Source organism: Ochlerotatus camptorhynchus, unplaced genomic scaffold (assembly GCF_037179485.1).
Source record: "Ochlerotatus camptorhynchus isolate MF236.1 unplaced genomic scaffold, CSIRO-AGI_Acam_v1.1 ptg000041l, whole genome shotgun sequence".
Taxonomy (NCBI): Eukaryota; Metazoa; Arthropoda; class Insecta; order Diptera; family Culicidae; genus Ochlerotatus; species Ochlerotatus camptorhynchus.
This window is the reverse complement of record NW_027040532.1, coordinates 1948373-1964129: the sequence shown is the minus strand read 5'-3', so window position 1 is coordinate 1964129 and position 15757 is coordinate 1948373. Positions and strand designations below refer to the sequence as shown.

The 15757-nt window shown below is 38.0% G+C and overlaps 1 protein-coding gene across 2 annotated transcripts in view; it reads left to right on the top strand.

The window, feature by feature from the left end:
• Positions 1-15757, top strand: part of zyd (zydeco) — a 62651-nt gene that overhangs the window by 33654 nt on the left and 13240 nt on the right. The window contains exons 2-5 of one of the 2 annotated variants that reach the window (XM_065236901.1): positions 14394-14567; positions 14711-14898; positions 15010-15196; positions 15394-15471. In XM_065236901.1, coding sequence (XP_065092973.1) covers positions 14394-14567; positions 14711-14898; positions 15010-15196; positions 15394-15471 — 627 coding nt within the window. Of the gene's footprint in view, positions 1-14393; positions 14568-14710; positions 14899-15009; positions 15197-15393; positions 15472-15757 lie in introns of those variants that run through there. The other variant, XM_065236912.1, reaches the window with a different exon arrangement.

The following is a 15757-nucleotide window of genomic DNA, read 5'->3' as shown; positions in this document are numbered from 1 at the left end:
CGAAATTGTTACCCATTAACCTCAAGCCCACCACGAGTAATTTGTACCCAATACTAACCAAGAACTACTGCTGTTTAAAATGTAAATTCAAACAAACATTACAAACATTACTGGCTCCGCAAAGTGTCACACACGACTGAGCGTAGTAATTAAACGAACTAGTAAAGAAAGACAAAATCACTACGCTCTTTTCCATGTAGAATTTATTAAATATAACCAGCGTATGAATGCAAAAATACTTGCTATGACGGTAACAATTTGACAGCTCGTTACTGGGTGTCCAGCAAAACGTTTATGTTAGCTGAATTTTTCGGTAAAAAATATCGTTTGCTGTTTCTCAGTAAGGCATTGGTTTGCTGATCATGATCCAGCAATTCGTTTTACTGATATTGAAAACATAAATTTGGTGTGTAAAGGCCCAAGCGCAATGACAGCGGCAGCGGAAAAGCCCGATCTGAGTAAGCCTACTTGTCGGATTGAAAACTAGTTAGAACCAAATCGACATCGGTTAGGCTTCTTGATGTCATTTGTGACAACTGTCAAACTTTCAGTTTCCGTTCCGCTTCCGTCTACATTGCGTTTGGGCCTTAAGGGTCAAAAAGTGATACTTATAATCCATCCAGTCACGTGACTCGCCACCAAGTGATTAAAAAAGTAACTCAAGTGACACCCATGATCCTTCCAATCATGTGATTGTCCACAGTGGGGCGAAGTCGGTCGTTATTGAAATTTTTGTCATGATATTATAATTTTTATATTTTTTTTCAGATTCTCAAGTAGATTTTAGCCACAAAAGTATAATTTCAGGATAAGTCGACAATTATTGAGTTTTGGGCATAGCGGTAAAATGATCTTTCAAGAAATTAAATGTTAATATATTAATAGTTAATTTCGAAAGCATAATTTTTTCTCATTCTTAACGAGAAAAACTTACAGTTTATAATTAAAATGAACAAAAATATGCTATAAGCTTTGTTTACCTAAGCTATTATATTACTAAATCACTATTTATGTGTCATTTGTGTCAATATGGGCCTTTGGCCTAGTGGCATTCGGACTGATTAATACACTCTATCTTCGACACATAAAGACGTTCTGCCGTTCATTGCAAGTTTTTCCCATAGCATAAATCAACTTCTTCTACTTTGTATGCAATAAGACAATCTATTTGGTTGATGTTCTAAACTTGTTTAATCGCAGTTGAGGGACCCTCTTGCGATAAACGGCATTGTTATTAATTTAAGCACCACGTGGAGCAACAGCACCTAGTTACGACCGAAAAGAGGAACAAATTCATGCTGTTTAAACTCCAACTAACTATGGGAACCAGGCATGTTAAACCTTTAGATCAGCGACCTTGGTCACTTGTCAGCATACATTGTATTTCCTCGAGCGTCTTCTGAGTATTCTGTCAACAGGTAATTCATTGCGGCAAAGGTCATAAATTGGATGCATACGTAAAGATAAGTACACGTTAGTGACACGATAACAAAAAAATCGTCTGCCCCTTTCTATGACGCTATAAATGTACACTTCCTCCAGTCACTGTGTTAATTATTATTAAACACTGTTTATAAAACAAACACCGGCAATGCTGTGTGACACAATTTGATTTTATCTTGTAACATCTCAAATACATTGACTTGGAAGATTTTTCTATACCCTGCCCGTTTACAATTGGTGTGTATTGAAATGTAAAGCGTTGTAAACTTTTGCATTGTAACGAACAGGGAGGGTGGAGCTGGGAAGCAGCCAGCAGCTACGATTTATTGTAGAAGGAAAGAAGTGTCGGATGTTCGTTATCATTTTCCTTCGCCGTAAATATATGGTCGTATTTGAACTGTGGAGAGTAAGGCCGTAGTCAGGTTTTGAAGCAGGGAAGGGGGATTTGGAGGCTTGGCAAAATGATATTAGGGATGGAGAATTAGGCCGAATTCCAATAGGCTGGATGCCATTAGACCATACACTATTAGGTCGAAGAGGGCAATTGGGTCATTTAACCGAAATTCAAATTCCAGTCATACTTATTTATTTATTTATTTTTCTTCGTCAATCAATCAAATCGTAGACTACATATTAACATTAGGACTCATGTTCTATGACTTCGCAGGGTTCAGAAATATATTTTTAATTCTGTTGAGGGCATATTCCGGTCAATCATTTCATTATGATGATTATAACTGGACATGTGCCACAAATTTGGAAGGAATCCTTTTTGGTCCCTATTCAAAAAGTTGCTGGAACGATTAAAGCCGAAGAGTTTCGTCCCATCAACATGTTGCACACATTAGATAACATTTTAGAACTTGTTGTTAAAGGCTAGCTGTTGCAGTATTTAAATAATAATAGTTTGTTGATACCAGAACAATCGGGATATCGGGAAGGTCATTCTTGTGAAACCGCGTTAAATTTGGTATTAGCGAAGTGTAAAAATAACTTGGAGTGTGAAGATACGATTGTTGCTGTTTTTTTGGATCTTAAATGCGTTTTTGAAACAATTTTTAGGCCCTTATTGTTAAGATCAATCAAGCGCTTTGGAATTACGAGTACTGCATATAAATGGTTTGAAAGCTATTTATCTGACAGAACTCAACGGACTGTATTTAATGATTCTGTTTCCAGTCCCATGGGGAATAACCTTGGAGTGCCACAGGGAAGTGTATCAGGGCCCCTGTTATTTATTATGTATTTTAATGACTTGCGACGTGTTTTACGATTTTGCGACATTAATCTTTTTGCAGATGATACTGTGTTATTCATTTCAGCTAAGGATTTAGATGATGCCGTTTCACACTTGAATGAAGATTTGCGTTCTCCTAGTAGATGGTTGTAGTATAAGCAGTTGAAATTGAATACAAGTTAAACTAAATTTATGGTAATTTCGCGGAATCGATTAAATGAGAACGTCTCTGTTTCAATTGATAATGAGACTATTGATCGCGTTCGGGAGATTAAATATCTTGGCGTGATTATTGATGACACACTTATGTTCAACTCTCACATTGATAATGTCATCAAGAAAATTGCCAAGAAGTATGGAATTCTATGTCGATTGAAAAACGATTTAACTATTGCCAGTAAAATACAGCTATACAAATCAATCATCTCTCCTCATCTTGACCTTTACCCATTCATTTTATTTCTGTCCAATGAAACACAAATATCGAAATTACAGCGCACAGTGGTTTGAATGCTCAATAGAGTGATGCAAAATTTGAAATTTTCGCTCCACAATACTTAAACGATTCCAAATCAGATCCTGACTAATCTCTCAAAATTTGAACCCATTTGGTGAGAAACTGAGATGGCACAAACCATTTGAAGTTTGTATGGGAATTACTATGGTAAAACCAAGATTTTTGTTCATGTCTATCTAATAATTCACCATTTCGGTCTGCTTCAAAAACTTTCAACTGTACTTGTAGAAAATTTTCCCAGCTACAACTTTGTTGAAGACCACTTTTTGATTAAATGCGAGGATCGAAAGTTATCAATGGTTCAATGCGCTGATGTCTTATGATCATGCTCAATCAACTGCTCAGCAGGCAACATTGGTGTTTCTGGGGCGTTGAATAGGACACAAAAATCATGGCTACTATGTCACACTGCAAAATACAGTGTTGCCTACAGAGCAGCTGCTTGATCATGTCTTAAGTTTACCAATCTCTTAAATAATTAATAACTTTTTCCTGTCTCGTTTTACATAGAAACGATCTTGAGCAAAGTTGTAGCTGAGAAAATTTTCTATAAGAATGGCTATCGAACTGTTTCGCAGCTCAATATGGAAAAAGACTAAAAGGCAATGAACAAAAAGTTGAGACTTCCCATAGTAAATTACATGTAAACTTCAAATGGCTTGTGCGAAGTCTGCTTTTAACCAAATGAGTTGTAATTTTGGGAGGCTAATCAGGACCCGATTTGAAACCATTTAAGCACTGTGGAGCGAAAAAGTCAAATTTTGCATCAGTCTAATGCTCAATATCACGAGCTTTTTTATTTGCGTCTTCAATGTCGGTTTTTTCACTATGATGTCTTCAAAAGCGTTTTTGTATAAAATAAGGCACAAAGTGATAAGTTTTAGTTTGGAGCTCCACCACAGGCGGCGCTGCAAAATCTAACTTTTTACTTTTACAAGATAGTTGTAGATAATTTTACTACAAAAATCTTTCCTTAGTTTTTGAGATACGTAGCGTTTTATATGACTGTTCAACAAAATTTAGTTTTTTTTTCAGTTTTTATAACATATTTCAAAAACTATAGGTTTTAGAAGATTATAATGTTGCACAAATATTTGTATTTTATAAAAATACAAAGCTTTGTTGAAGACGCCCAAAAGGTATCGATTACACAGGCTGAGTTATTCACAAATTTAGTAAAAAAATTACATATTTTGTGCCCTCACAGACAAAAATCCGACAAAATCCGTCAGAGATGAATCTTGAATAGGATGAAATTGATGAGATTTTCATCTTTCTCTTCCACATCAAGCATGTATTTCGCATCGCTGCAGAGGTCATTAATCGGCTTGTCTCGAGATGCTCTGACTCGTCAGCTGGCTGCTGACGAGTGGATCAGACGATTCCGGGAGACGGTGCAGTAGATCTGTGTTTACTGCTGTTCTCGAAATTTTTCTAGTGTGGTCCGATCTATATCTATGAAAATAATAATTATTAACACTGATATTCTTTATCAAATTCATCGTACCTTTTGAGGTCCTTGTTACGGCTTTCTTGTACTAACTCAGATAGCTCTCCAATAGGTTCAAGAAAATGTTGTATAACCCTCAATCCATGAATTACTATCTTGTGGACCGTTACTGGCATGTAGTACCACGGATATTTTGATGTACCTGCATCCCCGATGACATTACTGACAGTATTGCCGCACATCGTTTTATTAAAACTTCATCGAGTCCAGTAGTTTAAGCAGCTTTTTCAGGGTTTTAGAAAAATCTTCTGGCCGTGTTGCCATCGTTCGAGTTACCTTTCAAAAATGAGTGCCGTATAAGACGTTGAAAAGAAATAATTTAATTAATTTCATGATTTACCTGCTCCTCCAAAACGTGGTTTATCAACCAGTAGTCCCATTTCGACTTTAAATTTCAGCTGAATGAGTTTCTTTCTTTGTTTTACCGATTCTACTGCATCTCCACGAACTTGCCATTTTTTAACTTCAAGTTTGTACGATAGATGTAAGAAGTATTCGAAAAATCGTATCCAAGCATGGAGTGTGCATAATCCATATTGGCACCGGTCATTGTCCACAGCTCTTGTTCTTACACGGTCAATCTCGTTCATTTGCTTGGGAGTTGCACCGCACAGATAGCAAGTTTGTGAGGATTTTGTTTCCGTTAGGGAATTTATAGCTTTGCCGTCGAGCATAGTTAATAGCATGTTGCAGGAAATTTTCAGCATCCACCCTTTAAACCCCTCCTTACAAAGAAGGGTATAGATATCACTTGAAAAACCGACTATCGATCCGAGGCCCGGAAGGCCGAGTGTCATATACCATTCGACTCAGCTCGACGAGATCGGAAAAGGTCTGTGTGTGTGTGTGTACGTGTGTATGTGTGTATGTGTGTGTGTATGTAACGAAATGAATGCGCTCACGTTTCTCAGCAACCGCTCAACCGATTTGGACAAACTCGGCGCCAAATGATAGGTCTTGGGGTCCCATTGAACCGGTTTTGGAATCGGTGAACCGGTTTCGGAATATGGCCGGAATAAGATCCGGTGAATATGGGCCTTCACGCTGGATTTAACGGAAAACGTATCAAAACCATCATGCGACACATCAAATTACTACAGAATTCAATAATAAGATCAATGCAAGTCGTGTTAAGTGTTCCAGACCACATTGGACACACTTGGACATGTTCCGGGTACCCCGGGGAAGTTGCTTGAATATGAATTGAATTAAAACCCATTAAATCACATTAAAATACGATGATAAGGTGATTGGTAGCCTCACCAAATAGACTACACCCGGATATATTCCAGGTACCCCCAGGAAGTGGCGTAGTGTCACTGGATGACACGGGGGTGGGGGGCTTGGTCACTGATAATGACAATAAAATAAATAAACTTGAATAAGTAAGAAGGGTCTGATCACACCATAGGTGGATAAATTCGGGTTTTTTTAAATGACGATGGGTTACATCTTGTCGATTTGGTTATCGATGCACTCCTTTTCGAACAACGTAACTTCAGTCGTTTCGAAAAAAACTGGATTCGCAGCGGTCGACAGTACCGAGTTGAGGAGGGACGTGTGTTCTGGAAAAAAATGTACCCATTTGATTCCAGTTTGATCGGCACAATGGATGTAACAAACATATTTATATCGGATTAAGTTCCGTCATCATCGCCAAATGCTTGCTTGTGTTCGCTTAATCCAGTTGTGCCATCAAATCCCCACTTAATCGTTAAAGACATTTTGTCCAATTCGTCATCACCCAGCATACACGCATTCGCATCAACAATCCTCATTGCCATGTGCTCCAAGAGATCCTTTAGTTTCACTTTTGCAGACGTTTCCGAAACTACTAACTCTGTATTGGGATAACAGCACTTTTTAACTTGCAGCACTTTGTAGTAGGACGGATACAAAGGCACATTCGGATCCAGAGCTCCATTACGAAGCTTTTCCTATTGGTCTTTTGATAAATTAAGATCCAATATTAACGCAAGAGCTTCCGACTCCGAATAGGGTACAAAGCCATTTTTGGATGATTGCATAGCCGAAACCATTTTTACGGCTCTTGTCGGAGTTGTTTGCGTTGCCTGTTTAACAATGAACGCTGCATCTTCTTTACCATCCTCACGTAATTTCATTTGGGTTGCAAATGCAAGTTCATCTGTTGGGTAGTTAGACCGCATTGCAGACGTCTTGCGTCTCTTAACAACCTCGCTACTTTCTTCGAACGCCAAAGATTTTCTTCCACGACGGGAAGATCCAGAAGTACAAGGTAAACGATCAACAACTTTCTGTGGTAGTTTGAAGGGGCTATCGAAATAACCACAACTGCTTTCAAGCATGTATGACATGGTCCGGTTGCGCTTTTCCCACAGTTTTTTAAAATATTTGCATGTCGCCTTCACAAAATTATTGACTTCAGCTGCCAATTCTGGCATTGAAACATAATCAATAGGCTGGGACTCGGATATATGAAAAACATTAATTCTCGTTCCAGTATGATTTCCGGGCGCCTTCTGGATCCTAGAATAACTGTGTAAAATTTCAGGTCGGTCGGTGGAACTATATTTTAGCGCCAGCGGTTTTTATTTTAACTAGGATTTTCTATGGGAAAACTTACTTTTTAAAATAAAAATCTGGTGAGGTCACCCATTGTCCTCTAAAAATAAATCAACCCATATACTCCCTAGAAAATTTAAAAAGAAACTTTTCTTTGAACACCGCAAAACGATCCGACGCTTTTGGAAAAAGTAATTAAGCCATTACTGATTGCTAACCAAACGAACTGCTCATTATTCTTTTTTTACTAGCAGCACTGCCAGCGGCCGCCTGCTGCTATCTGCGCGAGGCAGTCACGTTGTGTGGGGGTTCACTCAGCATGGAGGAAAGCCAGTAACATGCGCAAAGAATCTTCGATTTTGATGAAACTTTACACAGGTCTCCGGTATAGTACAACAATTATGTTTCACGGGGGTCATTTCGAAACAAGCGTGATTTTTCACAAGGGTGTACATTTGCTTTGGCGCACAATTTATTCAAACCTTATCAGTCGATGTGCTGCTGCTCAGACTTCAATATTTCATCGGCTTCATTTTTCGGTGATACTCCACAACTTGCTGTAGGTATTCATGTTGTTCTGGATTCTTGGTTACCGAGTTGTTGAGGTCGGAAACAAGCTTTACGGCCCTTTCCGCGACATCATTCACAACCCCAAGAGCTTGAACTCGCTGCTGTGCTCTTAAGTAGAAAAGAACCGCCTTTCAATAATTCTATATCACTTTTTTTGTTCAAAATCGAAACAATGTTTATGAAAATATATCACTCTCAGTGAATACATTTTCATGAACATGACACATCCACAAAAAATAACTTTGATCTTGATGATTTGTTATATTTATTTACCTCTCAGATAATTTTGATTTAAATCCCAATGTTCAGGGTTTTCACCGAGAAAATCGGTGGAGATGTTCATTACAGTAAAAAACTCAGCCTCAGTAATAAAGTCCGAAAGGGTCGAATGGTCACTGATGTTAGTTGCTCTGACGGGAACTTTATTCTCGCTTAGGTCCTCAGCTCCGGATCATCCATAACGGTCAAGAATTTTCGGCTTCTCCGATTTTGGTTGAATTCTTTTTTGAATTCATTGAAAGAATCGAGATTGTTCGACTTCGACTTAACGCCATATATTTCAAAAACGTGTTTGAATACAATTTCGGCGATGTGATGGCGGCATGCAAATGGTAGCAAGTTTCTTTTCAGTACAACTGGAAGACGGGTTATAATACTATTTTTTTATGCCAGAGTTAACACTAGTTGTATCAAAGCTCATTTCAACTATTCTTTCCTGCAGACCCCACTCGTTGATTGTCTCCATTATCGCAGCTGATTTAGCAACTTGAACTTTACGACTGCTCTCAACTTAGTGTTCTATGAGCACTTCCACAGATGTTAATTGAGACCTTTCTAAACCTGTACCATTTGTGCATTCGTATATTGTGTGGGAAGTTCAATGTATCGCTATATGCCCAGGGAAGTCGAGGATTTTTCCAACCCGAACAATTCCTAGACCGGACCGGGATTCGAACGCAGCCGCCTCCAGCATGGGAACCCCACATTAGAATGTCTTCCATGGTATTTCTCTTGAAAAAAAGAACTTCTCGGTGAAAACCCTGAACATTGGGATTTAAATCAAAATTATCTGAGAGGTAAATAATTTTTTTCCAGAATTTTCAAGGGTCATTGGCCTCAATCAACTTCAAGTGCAGGATATTTTGCAGGCTTTAAAAAATTTAGACGCCTCAAAAGGTCCTGGACCTGACGGAATTCCTCCAGTATTTATTAAATGTCTAGCAATGGAACTCACTGCTCCATTGTTCTGGATTTTTAATATGTCCCTGGAATCTGGAACCTTCCCAAAAACTTGGAAAAGCTCATTCCTAGTGCCTATCTTTAAATCTGGCCGAAAATCTGACGTACGTAATTATCGTGGTATAGCCATTATCTCTTGCATTCCTAAACTTTTCGAGGCAATTGTCAACGAAAAATTATTTCTCCAAATCAAAAATAGAATTACTGATTTGCAACACGGCTTTTTCAAGGGTCGCTCGACCTCGACAAATTTACTTGAATTTATAGACTATTCATTGAATGCAATGGATAATGGAAACCACGTAGAAGCTCTCTATACAGACTTTAGCAAGGCATTTGACCGCATAGACATAGACATTGTAAAATTTCTTAGGGAGTATATGGGTTGATTTATTTTTAGAGGACAATGAGTGACCTCACCAGATTTTTTTTTTTAAAAGTAAGTTTTCCCATAGAAAATCCTATGTAAAATTAAAACCGCTGGTGCTAAAATATAGCTTCACCGACCGACCTGAAATTTTACACAGTTATTCTAGGACCCAGAAGGCCCCCGGAAATCATACTGGAACTGGAATTTGAATTTTGTCCCACCCTAGTGACAATACTTTGCTATATTATCACAGAGCCTACTTTGATTCAGTCTTTGACAAATGCGTGCTGTCACTGAACTACGGAACGACCTTTAAAAAATACAAAACAATCAACGAGGATACTAAAAGGGACAAATGTTTCAATGGAAATTGAGATCACTTTTGAACAAGCTTTCATCCTATTCAAGATTCAACTGAGGGATTTTGTTGGATTTTTGTCTGTGAGGGCACAAAATATGTAATGTTTTTTACTAAATTTGTGAATGACTCAGCCTGTGTAATCGATACGTTTTGGACGTCTGGAACAAAGTTTTGTATTTTTATAAAATACAAATATTTGTGGAACTATAGTCTTCTAAAACCTATTGTTTTTTAAATACGTTATAAAAACTGAAAAAAACCTAAATTTTGTTGAACAGTCATATAAAACGCTACGTATTTATCTCAAAAACTAAGGAGTATAGAGGATTGGTGTGTTCAGCAAAGATTTTTGTAGTAAAATTATCTACCGCTTTTTCTACCTTAATCCGTAGGACGAAGAAAATCCAAAAGCGTTTCAATGCGTTTGGACGGAATTGAAACTCGTAGGACGAATTTGGAATCAAGAAGCAGTGTTAGATTTTTAACAATATCTCAATAATGTGTGGTTCTTTATCAAATTCAACGGTACTTATGGAAAGTGGAATAAATTTAGAAGTCATCTTTGATAGAAATATTTCGTTCATTGTTAAAACTCAGTCAATAAAGAGAAGTAAAGCGTGGGTTGTGCTCAGTAGGACGGAAATTAGATCACAAACCCTATGTAACTTTTTTTTTCCTTGGTTTGTTTTCCGTCGATCTTGTTTTCCGTGCTGAGCACCAATGCTACCGACGCCCGGGAGGCAGCTCCCACACCTGGACCCTACCTATCGACCCATCAACTCATGAACCGGGGACCAACGGCTTTACTTCCCTTCCGAAGGAAGGCGTGATCAGAGATGCTATGCCTCAGAACATTCCGGTGGCGCTGACTGGGATTGAACCCAGGCCTGCTGGGGTGAGAGGTAATCACGCTTACCACCACCCCACCGATGCCGCTGTAAATTATGTATCTTGACGAAGTTATTTTTACGGATTATTTTGTATGGATAGCTGTTAGGGTAAGTGTTCCAGTAATAGTGGTATAGTTGCGGTATGGAGTTGGTGCCGGAATAGTGAGGAGGACCCGAATAAGATTATTTGTCATCTGTAGCTCTTGTAAAATAAAGCATATTTGCATATTTCAAACCTAAAATATGCCCGAATGTGACGGAAAATAATTAATTTTCCTTAAGATTTTCACTTCTTTGCACCTATCGTTCCTATAATAGTGGAACCCATAAGAAACCAACGCATTCCACTATTATAGGGACCAAAGTTAGCAACTAACACAACTACTGGAACAGTGTTTTTATTAATTGAGGACGATTTTTCTAAAATTTTATGCAATTTTATTACTAGGGTAAATGTCGGCTCGGCACCCATTGACTGTTTTCGGCAATCAAAATTTAAACGTTAATTTCACTATGTTTTACCATCAACACACTTCCCTGAATGTATACAAATGATTCTTTAGTCTTTCAGCTTCAATCTGATTATATTTGTAGGACCGAGCAATCCTTTTATGCCAGATTTTTCTTCAAATGAAGCATACGTAATACAAAATGGGGCTGATTTCGAGTTGCTGATAATAGAACAGCTGGTTAACACGCAGTTCTAATGGGAAGGTTGCCGAAGAAAAAGAGGCTGCCGACAATAGTCACACTCACCTGAGAAGTTTAGAGCGTTGTAAAAACGCTTTCAAACAGTTTTGAAGAATTCTGTCGATTGGAATGGATAGAGAAGCAAGCAGCAGATGAATTGAAACAAACAGACACGTCATATATGTGCGTGACGCTGTGAAAATGCTAATAGAAGTGCGGACGCTGCTTAGATTGACGAGAATACGTAAATTCCCCTATGTAATATTTTTCTATCAAAATAGAGGTTGAAAGCTATAGATTGACGTATCACAATTGTGTGTTCCTACATCGTATATTAGTTTTTTAATTAATAAATTGGCTTAGTACCTCCACTACTGGGGTGGGTGAGCCAGAAACGACTTTTTAATAATTATTTTAGCACTGCAAAAACTATTTTGTTCGCCAAGATGGTGATGATGGAATTTTGATATTTGATTTAATAGTAGTAGTAAAAAAATATTTTTTTTAGTAGTCTACAAAGGTTTGGGCCTCGCGCGCGTATTACAGATATAGAGGACTGAATTTAACATTTGAAAAAAAAAATTCAAATTTGAAGCTTATTTGGAAGATACCTTCTTCTTCTTTCCTTTATTTAACGTCGGTCTCTGTTCCGCAATCAAGTGCCAATCACCGACGAACATCGATTGCCATCCATTGATGGCAATCGAATGTGCAAGGAAGGCAGCAACTTCCACACCTGCGTAGGATATCGCACCCATTCAACACACATGGGCTGGGACCAACGGCTTTACTTCCCTTCCGAAGGAAGACGTGACCAGAGATTTTTATGCCTCAGAAAAATCCCACCGACCTCTGCTGGGATTGAACCCACACTCATTGGGGTGAGAAAGTATTCACGCTTACCACTACACAACCTGCGCTGGCTGGAAGATACCTTAAGTTAGTATTAAGTTTTCTGGCAAATTTTGGGGGTTCGTGAGCATTCCTGACATTTCTGAAAATTATGATAGCATCAGATTGTGGGGTTGCTAGTGTAATAGGATGCTTTGTTGATTGTTAATTAACTCTTGATTGCTTGTAATACTTATGAATATTTTAGGTGGACAGACAGGCGAACTAAGAGGTGGACGCTTGAGCTTTTCCACATTTATATCGCTGTGAAGCAACTGTTAACTATAGAGGGAATTTATATCTGTAACTGTAACCAGTTCGATTTTGTTTGCAAACCTGGTTAAACTGTCTGTTTAATTATATTAAAGATAAATCGTCCAGTTCAAACCTTTGTAGGGGCAAGAGGTGGGACCATCATCATATAAAAAAATAAAGCAACAGAAAATCACCTTCAATTTTATTATAAAATTATTCAATTTTTTTTAAACACAATTTGTAAAACCCCGAAAATTTTGATATATTAAACTTACTAACCAGGAAAATACTTAGAATTTTAAAATTGAAAATCAATAAATTTTTCATAAAATGCTATCCTTTGTTATTTATGTATGGGCCCAATATTTGGAACATTTGGGACATTAATCCCATAAAAATATAAAGTTTCAAAATTTCAATCCTTTATTAAATATCAACCAATTGTTTCAATTGCATTTTTTAATAAACTATTTGAACGACTTGGTTGAAAATTGGCACAATCAAGTCTTATCTTAGACAACCTAATGTTCCAGTTCGGGATATTTTGGCTAGACGCGATCTGGAGTTTATGAAACTCATTTATGTTTACTTTAAGAATATTAACATTAGATTGTAAGTTTGATTAACCTTGTGTTTAGTTTGTATTTTGTACGTGAGGTTTTTTTTTATGTTTGTTTTCAAGATGAATAGAAATTAGTTCATGTTTTAGGATTAATTAAATATTTGTATCGTAAACCACATTTCAAACCTCCCTCTCCCTTTTCCCATCCAAAAAAATTGTAAATCTCCACTAACCTCGAGACAACCGCGGGTATCCGGTCCAGCTCCTTTAACTTTAAATATAAGACAGCAATAATGTATAACGAAAATGATAACTCGGCTCTGTAAAGTTTATTCGATTGAGCCTGTACAAATAAAGTAATTAATAAAAAAAAAAGTTCATGAAATCGTGAGGTCCAAATGCTGGCTATTTATTGTAAATAACTGTTTTAAGCACAGGAAATAAGTTTCTTGAAAAATCTCGAGGATTTTTCTAAGTCTGTAATCATCTGAAATGATTTTTATTAGATGTATTTTTTTTAAATTCACAGAAATCACAGTTCAATCTTCGGTCCAATGACTAATACAGCCCATTAACGTTCGATCTAGTAGCTTTTTTCAAAAACAAAAAAATACAAAATCATCATTTTCGAACTCAAAGGCTGAAAAAAAAATTATGGTTCTAAAAAAATTTGGATTTGAAACATTTTTCAAGAATCTTGAAAGTGCTAAACAAAATATAAATATCTGGTTCAGTTGCCCCCAGCGAAATTCTAACTTCGCCTATGTTGGTTGGTAAACTTTTGCTTCCTCGGTTAATTTCAAACCCGATAAAGAACGTAGATATTTTGTGTTGAATATATATATCAAGACCGACATACTTGCTTTGACCGATACAATTCCGACCCGAGAGATCCGTCTGCAGATAATTTAAGCTCAATAGCAAAAGCCGCATCGTAGCAATTCTCACATGGTATCGCTAATTGCCGTTAATTTAACTCAATTATAATCCATAAGGCGCCACGTAGTAGCGTGGCAGTAGATAAGAATGCTAGAACGTAGCTTTAATTAGTGATGCTCGTAGGACAGACATATTTTGCAAAAGTTACTTTGCGGTTATTCAAATTAGATTATCAACTCCCACACGACCTCAACGCGCATAAATAGGGTAGCCTCAAAGCATGACAAAATCTGCACTCTCAAATCAAAGAACGCTGTCCTGATCTCGTGTAATGAGATTCATTTGCGCGTATATATGCAAATCGTTTTGGTTATCACTGATGGTGGGGCATCTTAGAATTTCAGATTTATCAATTGGTATTTCTTTCTTCCACAGGGCTGAACTGTACACCACCTGCGATAGAGGACTTCCCGTCAGATCTGTTCTCGGTGCAACAGAGACAGAACGGGGCCATAGTGTTACACGCAATCGCTAGTTTATATTTATTTGTAGCTTTGGCTGTAGTATGTGATAAGTATTTTGTACCTGCCGTCGAAAAAATATGCCATGGTGAGTCACATTAAAGCTGCTGTTGTTCTTCTTAATCAGTTGAGTCATACAGGTGTTTGCATCTGATATATAAATACCTGACCTAAAAAAGAAGCAAGTGAGTGAGATCTGAACTAATAAATGTTGATTGTTACTTTCCCAAGCGTTAAACATGTCAAACGACGTGGCCGGAGCGACGTTCATGGCAGCGGCGACGTCGGCGCCGGAGCTGTTCGTCAACGTGATTGGAACGTTCATCACCGAAGGCGACATCGGCGTTGGCACCATAGTGGGGTCAGCGGTGTTCAATATCCTGGCAGTGGCCGCCTGCTGTGGGATCGGTGCCGGAATGGTTGGTATTAATCGAAATGAAGAAAGGAAGCTTGCCTTACTTTGTCGTTCGTTCCGTACTAGGCTACGAAGGCTTCACTTATGTATGGTTGCGATTGCATTTTTGTTCCAGGTAGTTCCACTCGATTGGTGGCCGTTGACGAGAGACTGCCTTGCCTATGGCATTACGGTAGCAATACTGATCTGCATTATCCACGACGAACGGGTCGAGTGGTATGAGGCACTGATACTGGTGCTGTTGTATATCGTGTACATTGCTGTGATGTACTACGACAAAGCGTTTCAGAAATGTGCCAGAGGTGAGTTTCGGTTTTTCATCAATTCTGTTGTCAGCTACCGAGGCTATTGGGGAAATAGGATGGGTCATGCTGGGTCTCTTAATAGGTCTCTATTGTAGGTTCGTGGCGGTGGACAAATTTTAATCAATGTTTTGTTTTTAACCTGGTTGCACAAAACTAAAAGCACATATATTTGTATTTCTTGTGTTTGCACACAGATGGATTGAAGCACGCACGCACACGCAGATCGCAAGATGCATCCTGTAGTATCAAATCGGTTTCCAGTAGAGAACAAGGTAACTGGGTGTTGGAGGAATGTATCATATCGAGTCGTGTCCAGAGTTTTGAATCGATGAGTTATTTTGAAATTGAATGTATTGCTTTAAATTTATATAAAATTTCATTATTTGTATCAGTTAGTAGTTTTTGTACTCGGTTTATGAATTGCAAAAAAAAAACGGCTAGTATTTCAAAACTCGTTACATCCAATATATCATAGCAACAATATGGTTCACTCTTCTGTTTTGCTGACGAACCGATTTCATGACGTTGAGAGCGCTTCTGCGGCGAAAAGAGCTACTA